At 53.4% G+C, this 19,977-nt stretch overlaps 5 protein-coding genes across 5 annotated transcripts; 2 read left to right on the top strand and 3 right to left on the bottom strand.

Moving 5' to 3' along the window:
* Positions 1–278: 278 nt before the first annotated feature.
* NECHADRAFT_88592 (uncharacterized protein) lies at positions 279–1,055 on the bottom strand (the record flags this gene model as incomplete). Its single annotated transcript, XM_003044163.1, has 1 exon — positions 279–1,055. The coding sequence occupies one exon, from the start codon at positions 1,053–1,055 to the stop codon at positions 279–281; it is 777 nt and encodes a 258-aa protein (XP_003044209.1).
* A 395-nt stretch (positions 1,056–1,450) lies between these two features.
* Positions 1,451–3,110, top strand: NECHADRAFT_98155 (uncharacterized protein; the record flags this gene model as incomplete). The annotated part of the gene is made up of 9 exons (XM_003044114.1): positions 1,451–1,573; positions 1,634–1,991; positions 2,040–2,346; positions 2,395–2,450; positions 2,499–2,695; positions 2,743–2,779; positions 2,826–2,904; positions 2,954–3,005; positions 3,063–3,110. The coding sequence occupies 9 exons, from the start codon at positions 1,451–1,453 to the stop codon at positions 3,108–3,110; spliced, it is 1,257 nt and encodes a 418-aa protein (XP_003044160.1).
* A 702-nt stretch (positions 3,111–3,812) lies between these two features.
* Positions 3,813–5,339, top strand: NECHADRAFT_88594 (uncharacterized protein; the record flags this gene model as incomplete). The annotated part of the gene is made up of 4 exons (XM_003044115.1): positions 3,813–4,317; positions 4,351–4,832; positions 4,886–5,110; positions 5,208–5,339. The coding sequence occupies 4 exons, from the start codon at positions 3,813–3,815 to the stop codon at positions 5,337–5,339; spliced, it is 1,344 nt and encodes a 447-aa protein (XP_003044161.1).
* Positions 5,340–15,123: 9,784 nt separating this feature from the next.
* NECHADRAFT_55313 (uncharacterized protein) lies at positions 15,124–15,282 on the bottom strand (the record flags this gene model as incomplete). Its single annotated transcript, XM_003044164.1, has 1 exon — positions 15,124–15,282. The coding sequence occupies one exon, from the start codon at positions 15,280–15,282 to the stop codon at positions 15,124–15,126; it is 159 nt and encodes a 52-aa protein (XP_003044210.1).
* Positions 15,283–16,915: 1,633 nt separating this feature from the next.
* Positions 16,916–18,553, bottom strand: NECHADRAFT_55279 (uncharacterized protein; the record flags this gene model as incomplete). Its single annotated transcript, XM_003044165.1, has 2 exons — positions 16,916–18,405; positions 18,454–18,553. 2 exons carry the CDS (start codon positions 18,551–18,553, stop codon positions 16,916–16,918), a joined length of 1,590 nt encoding a protein of 529 aa, XP_003044211.1.
* Between the last annotated feature and the right edge of the window lie 1,424 nt (positions 18,554–19,977).

The following is a 19,977-nucleotide window of genomic DNA, read 5'->3' on the forward strand; positions in this document are numbered from 1 at the left end:
CTGTAATCCGATACGTTCCATTATGTGAGATGTCTAAAGATTTCTGCGCAACATCCGAGGCTACTTGAATCTGGGCGTTTGAATTGCCTTATCAGCGCATTCCTTGGCCATGTCTAACTTATGAGCGTCAATGACGACTCATCGGGAGTTGGCATTGTCACGACCGATCCCACTTCCACATAGCTCACTCCTATAGCACATTTATTACAGTCAGTCAAGCAATCAATCGATCTATTGTATGCCGTCCTATTCAAAACTATCTACCAACGGTAGCTGGTCTAAAATATGCTAGATCCACCATTGATGGGTATATACGCCCCGTTGATCCAGCCCGCCTTCTCCTCAGCCAAGGTTGCAACCGCCCATGCAATTTCCTCGGCCGTACCCACGCGCGCAGCGACGGGTGTACCGTCCACCATGGGCTGTAGTGCTTCTCTGACGAAGCTGGGGGCAGCGTAAAAGGCTTCTGTGCCGACAGGGCCAGGGGCCACGGCGTTGACGGTGCATCCGTATTTACGAGGCAGCTCTGTCGCCCAGCACTGGGTGTAGACCTCGACGAGCCCCTTGGCGCCTGCATATATGCTCAATTCCGGTGCTGGGGTGCGGGATGCGGAGCTGCCGATGTTGATGATGCGCGAGTTCTCGCGCGAGATGTGCTTGAGGACGGCACGGGTTAAGAAGAAGACGCCTCTGGCGTTGAGGTTGACAGTATCATGCCACGTCTTGTCGACCTTGGCATCATCAGGGTCGTCGAGAAACGTCGGACGATTGATGCCGGCGCTGTTGACCAGGATGTCTATCTTGCCAAAGGCCTCAGCCGCCGCGTCAGCCAGCACCCGCGGCCCCTCTGGCGTTGAAAGGTCTGCTTCTACAGCGACAGCTCTGCCGGGCACGCCGAAGCTCTCGAGAACCTTGTCTGCGTTGGCTTTCTCGCTTGGATTGGGATAGTTGATGACCACGGATGCCCCGCGGCTGAACAGCTCGCGGGCGATGGCGGCGCCTAATCCTGACGAGGAGCCGCTGATCAAAGCAACCTTGCCGGCCAGTGTTGACATGGTTGAACCGCTGTCGAGATGGAAGTTGTAATAATGGCAAGAATAGCTTGTGAGGACGTAGCTTTGTGAGAGAATGGGTTTAGCCGGGACAAAGTATTACAGGCTACGCTGGCTATATAGATGGATAGATGGATCAATAAGATACAGCACGCACGCAGGTGGATAAAGCTGCTTTGTGGTGCAAGGCTGAGAGTCTGGGCCTGTAACCGAGTGGCCGGCCCAGAATCACCGTGGTAGAGCGAGTGTCCCACCCACCAGGGTGGGGAGCTAGTTCCATGGCCAAACATGAGGCATTTCCTATAAAACCACGGCAAGCATTTGGAAGCATTTGATCCCCAAATAGGTATCTCTACAAAGAACAAGTAAACAAAGCGACAGAATTTGCCGTACTCGCCATGCCCCTGAGCATCGTCGTCATCGGAGCCGGGCTGGGTGGACTCGCCGCCGCCCTCTCGGTCAAGCAAGAGTCGCCCGACCATGATGTCCTCATCGTGGAATCGGCTCCCGTCCTAGCCGAGGTGAGTTGGGATGGGGCCTGCCTCCTTACACAATAGACGCTGATGTGCTGGACCGCCCAGATCGGCGCAGGTCTTCAACTCACACCGAATGCCACACGGCTGCTTCTCAGATGGGGACTCAAGCCCTTCCTTGAGGAGCTGGCGAGCAGCCCGGAAGAGTTCCTTGTCCGCCGATTCGACGGCCGCAAACTTCTCGGCGAGCGCCAGAACTTTGCCGCCGAGATGCTCGACAAGTATCAGTCTCACTACTGGGATATGCACCGAGCCGATCTACAGTTCGCAATGTTTGAGCGGGCAAAGAGCCTTGGGGTCCGCTTCCAATTTGGCACTCTGGTGACGGATGTGGACCTTGCCATCCCACAGTTGACAACCGATAAGGGTGGTAAGATCACCGGAGATCTGGTGATAGCTGCAGATGGTGAGATGCCCCCTAGTTTCACATGGTCAAGCTAACGTGCAACAACAGGACTCTGGTCCAAGACCCGATCCAAGGTTCTCGGTAGGCCCAGCCATCCCATAGCCACGGGGGATCTCGCGTATCGCATTGTCCTCAAATCCGAAGATATCCAAGATCAGGAGCTGCTCGACTTCATGAACAAGCCCCGGGTGTGCTTATGGGTTGGCCCAGAATGCCACGCCATCTACTACCCCCTCAGGAACAACACCATGGCCAACATTGTCCTTCTGGTTCCGGACAATCTGCCAGACAATGTGGCCAAGATGCCAGGTGACCTTTGCGAAATGAGGGAGATTTTCGACAAGTGGGATCCGCTGTGAGTTGACAGCCACCGCCTACGATACATGCTGACCGATTATCCCAGGCTGCAAAAGTTTCTGTCCCAGGTCAACAAGATAGAGAAATGGAAGCTGATGCATCGTGAGTGCCACGGAAGCTTGGCTGCCAGCCCCGCCTAATGCTGCATAGTTGACGAACTGGAGCGCTGGTACAACGAAGAAGCCACCGTCGTATTCCTGGGCGATGCTTGCCACCCGATGCTGCCGTACATGGCACAGGGAGCTGGCTCTGCCCTGGAGGACGGGGCCGCGTTGGGCATCCTCTTTTCAAAGGTAAGGAACAGAGAGCAACTGCCTGACGCTCTGAAGACGTATCAAGACCTGAGAGTTCCTCGGAGCACCGCCTTGCAGAAATGGAGTATGAAGCAGGTAAGTCTGCGATCCTTGGCAAAGGGGGAGTCAAGAGAGAGGGTAGGAGATTAAGGCGTGACGTAGAGATACACCAACCACTTGCCAGATGGCCCCGAGCAAGAAGCGAGGGATAAGCTTGCAGAATCTCAACTCTACGACCAGCAGCCTGGATATCCATTCTACTGGTATGTGTCACCGAGGCTCGGCGAGATATGAGGCTGACAAAGTTATTAGGATTGATCCAGGGGCACAAGACTTTGTTTATGGATATGATGTTATCGCCGAGGTTAGTGTTTCATGCTTCCATACTCTTGTTCGTATGCTCACGTTGTTGGAAAAACAGTTGAAGAAGATTGGGGTCGAGCCCGCAACGCACAACCCATCAGGTTAGGAAACCTTGACGACTATGTTGGCGCAAAGGGGGATGAAGAAGTTGCTCCAATGACGAGAGTTAAGATGGGATGAAACAGACGAAAAACGAATACTTGGGACCGTCCTGTCTGTAGAGTCGACTTTCTCCGTAACGTATAGAAGAACCTCATGAAACGTGTATATTTTCTGTTTAGTCGAGATATGGCACATACTTGGCTTGGCCAATTTTCGATAAGCTTGAACTACTCTGTAGACATAATCTTGTTAAGACGATGGAGTCTTTATAGAGGACCATGTTGATACTGTAGCATGGCCATGGCACGCCATGGACCACGCGTGCGGCGTCCTCTTTTAACGCGTCGAGCTACAGCGTCTGATTCCCATCTTTGACGAATGACATGACATGGGCTAAAGCTAGCTTGCGGCGGAGCTGTCGGCTCGGGAGATGGCGTGTACGTGGTGTCATTGGCGTCCCTGATGTCCAACCCACTCAACTCAAGGTGGCGACCTGGTGGGTTTCCTCATCCACACAGCCTCCCTCGCCCAGGTGGCTTCTTGGAGGGGGTTGCATCCACAAGCGCCGGCGCTTCCGCCAGCAGAGATGTCCACTAAGTTGGCTTTAAATGACGTGCATCTTGGAACATTCCAATGACGACCGGAACAAGAGCGCCTCTGAAACCACATCTACAGCATCTGATCAGTCTTCTCTCTCTTCATCATCATGGCCACACTACCCAGCACTCTTTCTCAGACATCTGAAGGCTACGACCAGCTTCGCCGCAAGTTCTTCAACCAACGCGTCCCCGACATCCATCCCACCGAGATAGCCAGTCCAACAACCACCGCCGAGGTCGTGGCCGCTGTCAAGAGGGCACGCGAGCATGGCTGGAAGATTGGCGTCCGTTCCGGCGGGCACCTGTTCTTCTGCAGCGCGCTCCTGGACGGCGGCCTCCTCATCGACACACGCAACCTGAACCAGGATATCGAATACGATCCTGCAACCAAGGTTGCTTCAATCAGTCCTGGCCACAAGGTCGCGGATGTGACCAAGTATCTCGAAGCCCGCGGTAGATTCTTCCCCGCCGGTCACTCGCGGTCCGTCGCCGTCGGTGGATTCCTACTCGCGGGTGGGCAGGGCTGTTTCCTCCGCGGATGGGGGTATACTGCCTCCAACTGGGTCACGCAGCTGGAAGTTGTCACCTCGGAGGGGGAGACAGTCATTGCCAGTAAGACACAGAACACAGACTTATTCTGGGCAGCCCCAGGCAGCGGGCAGGGTTATTTTGGAGTCATCACGAGGATCTGGGTCAGCACGATCCCGACAAGAAGACTTTTTGACACCACCATCATCGTTGATTCGACCGATATCTTCAAGCCGCTGCTCAAGTGGGTTCTCGAGACGTCCAAGAAGGTGCCCAAGTACGGCGTGGATCTGTTCTACTGCACCTTCTACGCCGACAAGGACGACCCCAATGGCGGCCACGAGTCGGCCGCCAAGCGCGTCTTTTTCGCCATCAACGAGACCATCTTTGCCGATTCTTTTGATGAAGCCAAAGTCCTGGCAAGCCCCTGGAACGTAGTACCTGACGAGTTCAAGAAGTATATCGTCACCACTGTCCCGTTGGTGGAGAGAACCTGGGAAGAGCTCTGGGGCCTCCAGGAGAGCTTCCAGCCACAGGGAAATGGTGAGAGATGGAACGTTGACAGCATCCTGGTTGACCCCAAAGCGTCCGACGACGAGGTAAGTGGCTCCGCGCTTGATGCCTAGATACATACCAATCACTAAATGCACAGCTCATCGATGCCATCACCCCGGCTTTATACGACCTGCCGTCTCGTCTCTCATCCGGCACCTTTTGTCCGATGGACTATTACCCTGACGAGGCGGACCAGGCTCTGAGCTTGCCTCAGAAGACCTATGTCTCGACCATGTGTTGCTGGAAAGATCCCAAGCAGGATGCGGCCGTGGACAAGTGGCTGCTCGACGCGTATACCAAGGCAGAAAAGGTCTCGTGTGGTGTATATGTGGCCGATTTTAACGTGAATCATAGAAAGCCAAAGGCAAGTGTGGTCAAGAGCTCTATAGCTGGAAAATGCATGCTGACTTCAACAATAGGTCATGACAGACTCTGCACTCAAGAAGTGGCTCGGGATCAGGAGCAAATGGGATCCTTCAGAGACGTTTATCGGTCATCGGGGCTTCAGCAGTGTTTTAGATAGCAAAGCAGACGTGGGCGCCAAGCTGTAGGTTTTGACGATAGTTTTTGTTCAATGGCTATTCCTCTCAGAGGGAGGTAGCCTGGCCACAATAGCAAAGAGCGCGGTTTTTGACACAGTATTAGCATCTTAATACCCCCAATGGTTTTCGTAGTGTTGGGTCGTAGCAGGTAGGGTCATTGGCTCTTTACTCACCTTGCGGCCTTGACAATTGGGCAAGTGTGGCTTGAGGTTTCTGACGCCTCACGACATGGTTGATTCTTTCTTCCCTCTGGCTACCCTCTGATCGTTAATATACTGACTGTTCCTCTCAGAGTAAGGCATCCGGGTCACATCAACAAAGAACATAGTTTTTGACACAGCCTGGGCAGCCAGGTCACGGAGACGAGTGGAAAATGGCACATCGCCGCCGTTGTAGATGTGCGCTCGCCGGTTCTTGACATCGAAACCAAGAAGCCCGTCGACAACACACTACGCACTTCAGTTAGTATGTCGGCCCGAGGTGTGAAACCTTTCAGAATCACCGGCCAGGGAGAGGACAAAGTCGACCCAGGGATTGCACATGATACCGGTCCAGCTCATGACATCCTGGGTCCTCTCCAGATACTCGACAATGGACCACCTCTTGGTGGCGATCAGGACTTTGTTGGCGGGGTGATGGGTCCTGACGCGGTATTCGGAAGGGAAGAAGCGCTTAACGCCTGCCCTAACGGCCGCGTCGATGACAGTTTCGTGGTCGACGGTGGATTCAGGGGGGAGGAGCAATCTCAGCTTCGTAGCCGTCTTTCTATTCTCTTTGCCAAGGGCGCAAGCTGTCAAGCCAGCACCCCCTCACCGATGCCCCGATTCAGCACGTATTGCCCGGGCGTGTATCCCCGAAAGACACCTATTGGCTGCCAGCCGGATCCAAGCCACTCGATGAATTGGATGTTGACTCGAGGCTCGTGACGAGCTTCGGCGGGGAGGATGGGATAGTTACTCCCCACCGAGCTGTACCCGGCTGAGTTCCGAGGTATCTGGAGACTCCAGGCACCGCCACGCCTCGCCTCGAATCCCGGGCTGTGGGAGATTTCACCCCACCTTACCTTGAATCCCCATGCGCCCCCGCCTCGGTCAGACCCGAGGCGGAGATGGAGGCCGACGAGGAAGGACAAAGTATTGGAGCCTCTCCGCAAGGGAAGATGCTGAATATCGGCACCTTCTGAGTGGCTATAGCGGTTCCCACAATCGGGGCTGTGCTCTGTGTAACTTCCGCATTAGTCGATGCCCTCATTTTCACTCCAACAAGCCGCTCTCAATGCTTCACTTGACGGTTAACGGCCCCCTGTACGGCAGAAGCTGTCTGTCACAGTAGAGAGTCTCGAGGCACAACCACGGGGCACCATAGATGCACGGGTCCGTACACTCACGGCGGGAGCCCATAGGCTCGCGGTACCCGCGAATTTAACATTTCACGGGTACCGCGAAAATGACTAAGCACCGTTGCCGTAGCGATTTTCAACCACTGACCTGGCGGCGTGCGTCACGACGCGGTTACGTTCTTCCTTCTTCAGTCATCCCTCTCCGTGCTGCAACTCAGATGTTTCCAGCATCGCGTGCAGAGAACGTGAGTTTTCCCGAAGACTGTCTCCCTCCAGAACGGAGCTATGAGTCACGAGATGCCCTTTTCAGGTCCATTAATACATGGGCGGCTACGAGGGGCTACGCCTTCACCACCGGGAAGTCCACTAGAGGGAAGAGCGGCAGGCAAACAGTCACATACGCTTGTGATCGATCCTGTCATCCTCCTAGTGCGTCGATAGAGCGCTAGCGGAAGACGGCCACTCGAGGAACTGGCTGTGAGTTCTCACTGTTGGCCAAGGAATCCCTGGATAAAAGTACATGGACTGTCCGACATCGCCCGGATAAGCGATTCTCTAAGCATAATCATGCACCAAGCTAGCATCCCTCTGCCCACCCAGCACATCGCAAGCTGGGAGAAGAAGTTGTAGCGGATCTGTCACGCTTGTCCCATGCCGGTATAGCTCCCAGAGATATCCGAACATATATACGACAGAATTGCGATTCCTTGGCGACCCAGCAGGACATCTACAACGGGATTGCAGCTACCAGGAGAGAAGTATGCGAAGGGCAAAGCTCTATTCATGCGCTCGCCAGCCAGCTCGATAAAGAAGGCTTTTGGAGTCGAATACAGTTCGGTGAAGACGGCCGGGTTACCGCTGTCTTATTCGCTCATCCAGATTCATTGGCGTATCTTCAGGCCTACCCGGATATACTCTTACTAGACTGCACATACAAGACGAATAAGCATGGCATGCCGCTGCTCGACATGATTGGAGTCGATGCCTGCCAGCGATCTTTCTGCATAGCGTTTGCATTCCTCAGTGGGGAGACGGAAGACGATTTTCTATGGGCGTTGGATCGGTTGAGGTCACTATACGAACACCATAGCGCCAGACTGCCCTCTGTTATTCTGACGGACCGCTGCGTCGCCTGCATGAATGCTGTTGAGACCTCCTTCCCTACGTCTTGCTCACTGCTCTGCCGCTGGCACGCGAATAAGGCAGTCCTCCGTTACTGCCGGCCAGCTTTCGTCCGCCAAGACCAACCGGGCTGCACCGACCCAGCAACAAACGATGCTGTGGAGACCAGTGGTTGGTCCGAATTCTACCAGTTTTGGCACTCGATCATGGGTGCGCCGAACGAGGAAGAGTTCAAGCACCAAGTTTCGCAATTCGAGAAGAAGTACCTACCAGAGTATCTCGAGCAGGTCGGATATGTCCAGACTTTCTGGCTTGAGCAGTACAAAGAGAAGCTTGTCAAGGCCTGGGTCGATCAGCATGCTCATTTCGGTAATACAGCCACGTCCCGAGTCGAGGGCATACATGCACTGATGAAATCCCATCTCAGAAAGTCCACGTTGGATCTCTTTGAAGCTTGGAGGGCAATGAAGCATGCACTACTCAACCAGTTGTCGGAGTTGAGATCGAACCAAGCCCGACAGCAGATTCGACTTCCTATTGAACTTTCGGGGCCGCTGTACGCTGCAGTGCATGGCTGGGTATCACATGAAGCCCTGAGAAAGGTGGAGGAGCAACGGAAGTTGCTGAGTAGGAAAGATCCTCCCCCGCCATTGACTTGCACGGGATCTTTCACCAGATCCTATGGGCTGCCTTGCCTCCACACTCTGAAATCCTTGCAAGAGCAGGGCCAAGTCCTTTCACTTGAACACTTCCACCAGCACTGGCGCCTGCAGCGCAAGGGAGCTCCGCAACCACTTCTAGAGCCTCGCCAACGAATTGAGTCGACGTTTACACACTCCAATATCCCAAAACAGAGCACCCGAAGAGAACCCAGTGCGTTTGAGAGTGTTGGGATGGCGCGCAAAGCGCCGCCTACGTGCAGCAGATGCCACACGGTTGGTCATACCAGGACGGCAAGGGCCTGCCCAATGAGGTTTGGAGAGTTGCTTCAACAAGAAGCTCTGGGCCCGGGACTTTCGCAGTCGGTTGAAGCATCGGATACTGAACCCGAGCCGCCCCAAATCCGACCTTTGGTGGATGTACCCGAGGAAGAATCAGCGCCAGCGCCGGCAGATGGTTTCCTGGCCGCAGTCCTCGGCGATCAGCCAGAGACTGTGACTGGGGCCTTGCAAGACTCTCCCTGTGGCGCCTCTCAGCAGCCAGGACCCCTTGTTCATGAACCATCTCCTTCGCCTCGCCCGCCACCGCCATCGCTGCCGAGGTACGACTCACCACAGGCCATATATGGAAGATATGTCGCCGCAAGAAGCGCGTGGTACGCAGTGCAGCCGGCCGGCAGCATCAAGACGAACCAACAATATCGCAGGGCGATGGGGCTCCCCCTCAGGTATGACAAGCAGAGCTACGAGTGGTGCCTGGACTACAAACAGATGTCCAATCGCTGTACCACGTCAACAGGGTCAAGGCAATGGACGAAAGAAGAGATGATGGCATATCTAGACTGGACCAAGGCCGAGGATGAGCGAATTGAAGCCCAGGTCGCTGAAGAGATGGGAGACAATCCTTTGGCTAATACAAGAAGGGGAGTCAAAGATATTTGGAGGAGAATAGAAACGGACAGCAGGGAACAAGAAGCTTTGCACTCGGCTAGCCGTAAAACAGACGACTGTATCATTGTTGGCAGTCATGGGTGTTAGACGATCGACTCGGTGGCAAAGCCCTTGGACATTCTACGGCTGTCACGTCCTGTATATAATTTAGGTAGCTCTTATATGGATTAAACACTTGAACCTTCCCATCTCAACAATTATAAGCGAAAGGTAGTTGTCGGCTCCGTTGAATGTGTAAGTTAGTGGGCTTTGCTTTACCAGCGGAGATAGTGCCAATAGCCAATATTTTGTATTGCCAATTCTGCGAATGCACTGTGCTTAGTCATTTTCGCGGTACCCGTGAAATGTTAAATTCGCGGGTACCGCGAGCCTATGGGCTCCCCTCACGGGCCAAATGCTGAGTAAGCTGTCAACGCAACGCCACGCGAAGGCGAAATTGATGGAATTGAATTGATGACCAGCCTGCGAGTTGCCATAGATAAGCCGTAGTCAGAATGTAATTACAGACAGCAAGTGAGGAAGAGTAACATGCCTATTTTACTGACCCTATCCCTCGTTAGACCGCCGGTCAGGGGAGATTCTTGCTCCAACTACGATTTGTAGTCCTGTTACCACTGCCCCACAGATACCCAAGCAAGGCATGGCTCTGAACAATGATAACATGCAGGTCGGCACGGACGAGTACTGTCGCTCCTTGGGAAACAGAGTAGGGAAGGCAAGACGCAACAGGGGCAGCAACTAAGTTGGAGGGTGACGAAAACAGCGAACCCTTAGTCGACAAAGATATTCCTGCTCCCACCGGTAGTAGGATCTCGGATGCTCGAGCTTGTAGGCTGGCGGTTGCTTAGATGAATGGGGACAAACATGCTCGGCATGGCGATCATGTTGTTCGATAGCCTGCTTATCCCAATGCAGAGCCACTCTCCCATCGAGGAGGACCCGCCTATATAGCGAGTATCTAGGACCAAGGGTCGGACCAACTACACTGCATATCCACGTGGACCACATATAAGTGGCCCATCTCTATTACATCCACTTTGCCGGCGCTCAGTTACGTAATAATCCACTACATTCGGACTTGAAAGTGGATGTAATGGAGTGGATTTAGGTGGATTTAGGTATAGTGGGATATTCCCTGACCCTGTACGGTCGATAGTACTTATTTTTGTATATAGTTGCCTCTTAAATCGAGGTATCTAGACTCAAGTTAGCCAAGGTCGATCACCCCCATAACTAATCTTATAACGTGATACGAGAAACTGCCCCTATTGAGCGCGTTTTCGAAGATTTCCTGCTGTTGTTTTTGCTAAAAAATTTTTTTGACGATGTCAGCCAACCAGCCAGCCCAGCCAGGCCAACAGCAGCACCTCGAAGACCGTCTTTTTCACCATTTCAGAGGCTGGACTTGGTCAGAACGCGCTCGTGATACTAGCTCTTGGCTGTGGGACTTTGGCTATGATATTCAACGTCATGGCTTACGCAAATGGGCTTGCAAGGACTGTATCCTCGGAAATCGTCCCATTATCGCGAGTTTTACCTCTTCGGGTCTCCAGAACGCGGCAAATCATCTATGGCGTGAGCACAAAACACCAGCGCCAGAGGGAGAGAAAAAGAGCACAGCACAGCTCAAATCCGAAGGCGCACTGAAATCGAACCAGCCGACTATTGCCTCTGTTTTGAAACTGGACGTCAACAAGCCTACGGAACAGAATAACGCGAATAGCTTCATCTCACGCTTTGATAAGCAACACTTTCAGCGTATGCTAGTCGAGTTAGTCGTCAGTAGCAACCAGTCCTTTTCCTTCGCCGAGAACCCCATCCTCCGAGAAATCTTCGACTATTTGAATCCCTCCGTTTCGATCCAGCGCGCCAACTTGAGTGCCAGGTCTGTCCGATATAAGGCCATTCAAGAGTATAACCGCCTAGTTGGGTTGAAAAGGCAAAGAGATGGTTGCCGATGTCTGGCTGTCTGATTACGCTCGTCTCGAGGGTAGAACCAGCAGCAGCAGAGGCGACGACGAGCCACCGGCAAAAAGACCTCGGTTTTTCAACCCCTTCGAGAAGAACAGCCGTCTGCCAAGCTCAACACCAGCCTCCGCAGCACCTATTGTTGGTGACGAGTACCAAGCGTGGCAGACGGATCGGGAGGCCGGCGACGGCAACGTTCGTGATCCAATTGGTTACTGGATCACTAAGAAAAGCAGATATCCTCGGTTATCCAGGATGGCCTTGGACTTCCTGACGATCCAGCCGATGTCAGCCGAGTGTGAGAGGTTATTTTCAGCTGCTGGCAAAATGGTCTCGGGGTTGCGTACGAACCTAGATGCTGAGATTATCGCCATTTGTTAGGTTTTACGCTCTTGGTACCGTGCTAGGGTTATCAAGGACCTGGATCCATTGCTTAAGTCACACCTTGAAAGTAAGCTGGATGCCGGCTGTGGGACTCTAAGCGACGACGAGCTGGCGCTTGCTGAGTCAAAATGGCTATTGGAGGGCGAGGACAGCGCCAGCGAGGTTGACGATTCAACACAGAAGCAACAGGCTGAAGAGTTAGTGTCAACCTCTGAAAGTGAGGCTGAATAGGCACCGACAAAGCTGTGAATAGCCTCAAAAATCCACTTATAAATCCACTTATAAATCCACGTGTGTACATCCATTCCACTCCGGTCGAATATGTGTTACATCCACTATGTAATTGCCCAAAAAATCGTACATCCACTCTACTTGGTCCAAAAGTGGAGTGGATGTAGTGGTTCCGACCCTTGTCTAGGACGATGGTATGGTAAGTTGTTAAAGCATCCCTACGGCAAAGCGATGATGATAATGATGATAATTACCTTTTCATAGGAGTCGGCTACACCGCATATCAATTGCGACACCTTTTTCAGCTATCAACTCCTCGGTCCAAACTGGTGCCGCTGCAGCTTCCAACGGAGCCTACCCTCGGCCCCAAAAGGGTAGAGGCGTCTTATGCTGTATGCCCTGTCATGCATGGTATCACTAAACTACATGGAGTGGCAGTTGTGGAATAGGAACGGGGTTGCCACTCTAACAACCATCCTGGTTTCCTGGAACCCGAGAAGATCTGGAACAAAGTCCTCGACGGGCCACCCCTTGGCCTCTTCTCTGACGAAATCGAAACCCATTACACAGCGAGCCACTCAAACTTGCCCGATGAACAAGTTTCCATGCTTGCTCACCTGCAGTTCACCTGCAGCTCACTCTTCCACAACCTCCTTGAACTCGAGGCATTCAGCGTGGGTGGTCTCGAATAGGTAACCTTGAGGCCGTCAAAGAATCTGCCTTGTCATTTAGTTTCAGCCTAGGAGCCATTTAACTCATCTACGATGGGCTCCACGATACCTTTTGTTGCTGATGAGCTCGGTGCCCTTGTTCTTCCATGGCTTGGTCATGAGGTTGGGTCGGGTTGAGGCATGGAGGATGTTGTCTTTGATAATATCCTTAAGAAAAGGCTGTGTGTATCGTCGGTAGCTGTTTCATACTTATCACCCACATACTTTCCAAGAGAGGTGGCCTCAAAACAACTTTTCCTAGGCAACGAATGCTACGTAATAACCCTTCTCGTCCGGTCGTTGTATGCCTGCCTGTCTCCAATCTCCGACCTGCGGCCAAACAACCCCTATCCGCATCCCTCCCAGTGTATAACACTCACTGTTACTTTGCTCTTCGGGAGAGCTCGATGCTGGCGGTCAATTGCCTGCATATCCATCCACTCCTCGTGTCTAGCCTTGGCCGGCTTCTCTATCTGGTCGTGTCTGGCAGAGGATGCCGTTGAGGCCCTGGCCACCCAGGATTCGACTTTGGATCAGACTTGGTAGCCATCCCTGAAAGTGTCGTTACTGGTTGACCCGTCGTCAGGACGTGGCCGCCCCATCTTAGGCATGAGATCTTTGGGAGCATGGAACTGTCCCATGCCCGGCAGAATATGGTTGGGGGAGGCGATATGGCTGCCATGATTCCATCGTAAGGACTCGATGCCCTTGGGCTGGGGTGGCAAATCAGGAGTCAAGGTTGGGATCGAAGCCTGTGATCGTTGGTTGTCAAGCTAGAGGCCGCCCTCGTCGGCGTTGGCCCGTTCGGCTTCTTGACTGGGCAACTCTGAAAGGCAGGCGCTCTTTGAGATCCTTTGTCGGTGGTGACGAATGGGAGACTGCATAATACGTCTCATTCGCGCATCCTTTGCTCCGAAGGAAGCTCCAAGGCAGCGCTCGCAATAGTCCAGACCATTTGGACTATTAGTCCAGACTACAATCCAAGATCAATAATCAATCCACGACGGGCGTTCGTGGATTTACGACTAGGATGATGCGTCCCTTGAAACGAGCAGTGTTGATCTGGATCGCACCAGTAAATTGATCAGGAATATCCAAAACAAAATAGTTGGCACAGCAACAATCATGGGCACCCTGGTTTTGTAACACCATGCCAACAACCTAGCGGACTTAGCGTCCACACCGGCGTCCGTATTCCCTGCCCTGATCTGCAGTCTGGACTAATAGTCCAAATGGTCTGGACTATTGCGAGCGCTGCTCCAAGGCCCTCATGTCTGTAGGATAATATGCAGTCAGCAAGTTTATGGTGTACTCTCGGGTATAGATTCATTTCTACTTCATCGGCCATTTTTCTCAAGTGTCCACGTCAAAATTATACGCTATTTATCATGCCACGAACAGTCCCGGCTGCAGTTTTCTATTTCAAGATGTCTCGCTTGCAACGTGTGGTCTCGGGGTTCGAGACCAGACGCGCAGAGCGTGAAGGGACAGAGCCCATTCTGATGCTCGGCCGAACGAATTGGAGCCGGCTACGCAGGCGGGCGGTCAATCAGGCCATACGGCAATGAGCTTGCGCTTGCATCGTCCCTTTCGGGCCTGAACTGGAAGCTAAAGGCTCCTTAATACAATCGCCTCTGTGATGCCCTAGAACGGAAGGTCAGCTGCATCTGGCGGCGTCAAACGGCATGGTGCATAATTGTTTGTTCACGCCAGATCCGCGTTCTCATGAAGCTATGAGGCAGACATCAACGTGGTGATTAAGTCACTGCATTAAGTATTATTTACATCTATCCATGGTACCAGAGGACAACGAGGTCAAAGGTAACGTGCAAGTTCCCACAGCCAAGTCTCTAGTCGATCAAGTGAGATGTTCTCATCCTCTGCAAGGACAGCCGCCTTCCGGCACGTTCCACCTGTATATCTGAGAGCTTCTCTGGACGCCCCTTTCGAGGCCTCGATCGCAGGCCATGGTGGTTTCCCCAGCGTCTCTTTGTCTTGGAGATCGCGCCTTGTTGTATGTGGAAATCGACTGCGGCCTTCTTTTGAGATTTGTCAGAGCGTAGCTCAGCCAATATCGGAGTTCTTCGCTCGGGAGTACATTAGTGAATAGCTGTCGTGCAGCAATATGGCGCTAGTTTGCCTCGGTATCTGTTGTAAGGTATCTTTGACTTTTGCTGTTGGCATAGTGGTTTATTGTGTTCCACATTAGCTCTTTTGTGACTGTCAAAAGAGCCCGATTCAAAACCCATTTTCATTTTGATTCTGGAGGTTAAAGAGGAACGGATTGATGAGTGTCGCACAAAAAATACTACTATGCCAAAGGCAGAAGTCAAAGATACCTTTCAACAGGTACCAAGGCAATTGGGTCATTTATGCGGCTCAACGATGGGCCACTTTCGTGAAAAGCACTCCAGCAGGTATCCGATATCTCAAGCGGCCTGCGTGCAGGGTCGGCATAAATGGAGCTTGCAATATGTGCACTCGAATATCATCCAGTGAGGCCCTGAGCGACAGTGTTGACAGACCCATTGAATCAGGGTGCTGTCTGACTTGATCATTCGAAATGAATGCGTGCATGCGATGGCCATCTTGAAGAATCGAAGGGGGCAGTTGTTGCTGATGTCGTTAAGGTGAGGAGTTGAACCCCACGCAAGGATAACTAGATTGGTACGGCCGTGCTGACTTTGTAGATGAGTGAAAGGACTTCGGGCTTTGGGGCAGCCAGATAGGAATCAAAGAGAGGTCAGGAGGGTTCTAGTGATGGCGGTTCGTGGGGCGTAAAGATAATAATTTGATCGTTGCAAGGCAAGAAGTGAGCGAGCAGCTGCCGAGATGCTGGCTTGGGTGCGTGGGAAGAGTTTCACTAAGGACGGGAGATACTGGGAGTTTTCGTTTGAGAGCAGGATGCCCTCGCCAACCGGCCCCTGGCCTGCCAGCTGTGCCCCTGATGTGGCCTACCAGGCGATGCGACCTAAGCTGCACCAGCAAAGATAATTACGCGCACAGAGGGTGGTGTTGGCGGCAAATGCGACATTGGCGACGGGACACTCCAAGGGCCTCACTGCTCAGAGGGAAGTTGCCGCTTTGGTATGGGTCGAATCCCATCCCTGGGCAGTCGCATCGAACCACAGAGCAGAGGGTAACGGTCTAGGATTGTTGGTAATCAGAGAGCTTGGAACAGCTCAGTCGAGACGGAGCTTCTTGAACGGGGGTGCCGTTGAACAGACAGAAACCCTGCTCTTACTGTTCGGCGCGGCCTCGCCTACGGATCCAGCTAGATACGGGCGATATTCGAGTGGTATGGTAGATGACGGATCAATGTTCATGACGGGGATGGCGCTGTTGGTTCGACGCAGGGATCAGAGCCTGTCGCGGATTCGGGCGATCCGGCCACTCACTGACTAGGCTTGTGAGGAGGGAGTCGGCCCCAGGATCGGCTTGAGAGGACGAGCTGACCTCATGGAACGCCCGCCGGAGAAAAATCGAGAAACAGCGTTCCCCGTCTGTGTGGGCGGGGAACCGGGATCGTGGCAGGGCTGGCACACGCACTCACGGACCCCATGCTGCGCTGGACCAGCCATCCTTGTCATGATGAGCTGAACGTCATCCCAGGCCACGCCAGGAGATCTCAGTGGCCCCTCGTCTTTTCGCATCTACCATGTCCTCTCTCCTGGGGCTCACCAGGATAGCAACTCGATGCCGGCCGTGGTCCCGGTGGAGAGGTCTATGGATGACGACCCCGCCCCTCAGACCCGGGCAGAATAACGGGGGATATAAAATATGAGGCTCGGAGAGGTGAAGGCACAGCCAGTTCAGTCTCATGGTTTTTGTCCTCCGCTAGCCGGGATCGGGCTCCGAAAGTTGCGACTCCAATGCCGATGCCCACCCGATACCGATAACGAGCGGCTCGATCACGATCGATTTCCAGCCGCAGGCAACTTCGATCGGCCTCACTAAGTAGCCCCGAGGCAGTCGGTTATTTGATGCAGATGCTTGCCTCACAGGAGGGAAATGCTTCAATAGACACGCGTAAAAAGGCAGAAATGACGTTCAGTTCGCAATGAGGCGATCATACGGATGAGACGAAGCCCAGCACTCGATAACTTTATCACTCTGGAGCGACAATGTTGCTTCCTAAATTTATCAAGGGAATGTTCTCGTCGGCGCTCACTAGCCCTTGGAGTTGTAATCGTTGTAGCCCTCCCTGGAAGAACATATGTCCTAGCTGCTCGTGTTGTCGTCCTTACTCTTCATGCATGGCTTCTTTGGGCACTGCTTCAGGTTGGCTTCGTCGTGCAACATGTGCCGCCGCTTGAGAACCGCATTGGCCGTCGATGACTTTTGCTGTCGCTCCCAGAGGAGATGGCGGCGCAGAGACTCGGTGAGCTCGGTCGCCAACATGTTGCGGCGTGTCGTCCGAGGTGATAGGGCGGCCTGGGCCTGCATATGGTCGGTGCTTATCATGATTGGTTGGGCCGTAGACCAAGGCGCCTCATGGATTGGCTCAAGACCGGGTCCGCGCATGCCCTTCATCGTGAGAGGTGCCTCATCTGAGTCGTTTGGCGAGGCTCCCAGTGAAGGACTGTCGGCGGTGGATGTGGATTGCGATGCACGGTTAGAATGAGTGCGTGCGCGCTCGTTCTGAGCCAGCATGAGAGCGACGAGGGACCGGCACGATGTCAAGTTGGGCTTGGAGTCCACCCGCCGAAAGAGCTTGTCATCCATGTTAGGTTCGTCGCTGTCCCCATCCGAGTCCGCCCAGTTAGACGGGTCGTCGTCATCGATAGCACTCTCGTCAATGTAGTCCGTATTCGAGCCTATGGCATCGTGATCGAGAGTGGTCTGGTTCGTGACGTTCTTGCTTGAAGAGGCGTGTTTCCCGAACCGTGACACGAGGGCGCTGGGCTGCGACGAAGCCATTACGCTCTTGGGGGAGCCGTCCTCTTCAGATGAAACCCCAATCTCGAATTTGGCGGGCTCGTTGCCATCGTCCAAACTCTGATCCTGCTCACTAGCAGAACGAGAGCCTCCGGGCGCAACCCGGGGGGGCTTCTTTGACTGCATAGGCCTGGCAACTGGCGAGGATGTGAGCTCGGGAATCGCATCTGGCGAGAATTGGGTAGCCCTGGCAATGGTTTGCGGAACGGGCAGCTGGGAAAGCTCGAAGCCGCGAACGGCGGCGGTTCGTAACTTGCTCTGAGGCGAAGGTCGTGGCGAGGCCCCACACGCCTCGGCAGCAGACTTTGCAGATAATTGCGGCCCGGTGGTAGGAGATGCGGAGCGTTCGAATGGCGGTGGCGCAGGCTGCGAGCCCTTAGACACGAGAGCCAGCTGAGGGGGAGCGGGCAGAAGAATCTGGTCATTGACAATCGAGACGATCATCTTCTCAAAGTCGCCGGAGCTAATGTGGCGGCCGCGTTTGCTGTGGGTGCTTGTACACGAGTCCTGGCGCCGCACGCAAGGGCGAGCAATCTCGAGGGGGGATAACACGGAATCGAGGTCGACGGCCCCTTGGTCTACCAGGGACCCGACGCTGCCAGAGAGTCGAGGAAGATCGGGTATCCGCGTCTCTGTAGGGATGATCTGAGGGAGAGCATCTGGGGTGGTCTTTTCCTCGTTCTCGACGACAGAGGTCTCTCGTTGCCAAAGGCGCCAGCTGAGGTTCTCTAGTCTTCTACCTTGCTTAATAGAGTCCGCGCATCGAGAAAAGACTGTCGAGGCGATATCGAAGTAGCCAACGCAGCAGGCGTGCGACTTACCCGTCCACATGGAATACAAGTCAGAGCCATTCCCAGCATCGACCTTGTGAATAACGTTTGCATCCACGATCGGGACATGAGTATCCAGGCGATAAGGCATAGTGGTTGTTGATTATCTGTTCGAAGGATGCCAGTTTCTGAGTCGCGCAACAGCTGTAAAGAACTCAAGGCAGTAAAGTAAAAAAAAAAAGCTCTCGTCAAGTCACTAACCAAGGGAGAGTCGACACTGGCCGAAAACGCGTGATGGGATGGATGTTTCCATATGGAGTGCTCCTGCCAGGTGCTCGGCCTGTGAGATGCTATGTCAATCGTGGTGAACCGACTCAAAACAAAAAAAAAAAAAAGAAAACGGGGAAGGAGACATATCCTCCTTGCGCCAGCCAATGTCTCATTGCCACTCGGTGTAGGCCTCCAACTGTTTTCTCATCTCTCCCAGCTGGCCGAAGCGCGTCGGATGTTAGGAAGGTGATAAAAGGTCACCGGCTATATTTCCGGTCAGGGAGACCACTACCAGAATGGTCTTGGGGACCGCGAGAGTCCGCTTTTGTCCCTCGGCACCTGCTTGCATCATGCTCCATCCTTTGCGCACGCCGCCATCACCTTCTCCCCAGGCACTCACGAAACGATAACAACGGCGGGCCGGCTTTGTGCTAAGACCAATTGGTCTAGCCGCCCTATAATGTAACCTTTCAATTCCCATTTTGAGAACCAGTTGACCACTAGTAGGGAATGTGCGCATTAACTGATCGTTGAAGCATCGTCGCCTGACGTCGCAATGTATTATGGACCCTCATCAATCAGGCGGTCCGCGGAACGCGGGGAAGTAACTCTAACCCTAACCTTAACCCTCGTCCCCCTGGCATAAGGCGGCTTGCTCGACCAGAGTCAATAACAAAAGTTATAAAACCTTAATCGGACCCGTGGGGCATGCGTCGCTAGAGCGAAATATGGATACCGCCTGACAATAGCGGGGAATAGTAATGCGTACTTGTCAAAGGACATAGGAAAGTACGCAAAGTACGCGAGATAATATGGTAATAGCACGGCAGCTTTTGTCTCTACGGGGGAAGTCACACTTGCGCCTCACGAGTGCCATTAATCGAGATAAGGAGAGCCGCCGCACTAATCTAGATAAGGAGAGCCGCCGCACTAATCCAAATAAGGACAGCCGCCGCCCTAACCTCCACACACTTAGCATCTCTAACTTCCACCCGTCAGCGACAACTTAGCCGTACAATGTACATAGACGCTCAGCTGGCCAAGCCGTTTTGCCAGCAAAGGAGCACCAGACAATATCATGTTTGCCAACTTTTAGCTGTGGTTAGGCGGCATGGTCGAGCACTCGGCTAAGTCCCGCCGACCGCGGTCCAACCGGGCCTGTCTCATATGTAATTGTGGTAAACCCAGCGTCTTGGCCGCAGTCTCTTAACCCTACTAGGTCGCCGCACTAAGAAGAAGTGTAATGAGTAGTAGCTGGCTTACGGGCATTGCATGCGTCAAGGCCGGTGCGAGTACGCTTGGCCA

Source organism: Fusarium vanettenii, assembly GCF_000151355.1.
Source record: "Fusarium vanettenii 77-13-4 chromosome 14 genomic scaffold NECHAsca_24_chr14_5_0, whole genome shotgun sequence".
NCBI lineage: Eukaryota > Fungi > Ascomycota > Sordariomycetes > Hypocreales > Nectriaceae > Fusarium > Fusarium vanettenii.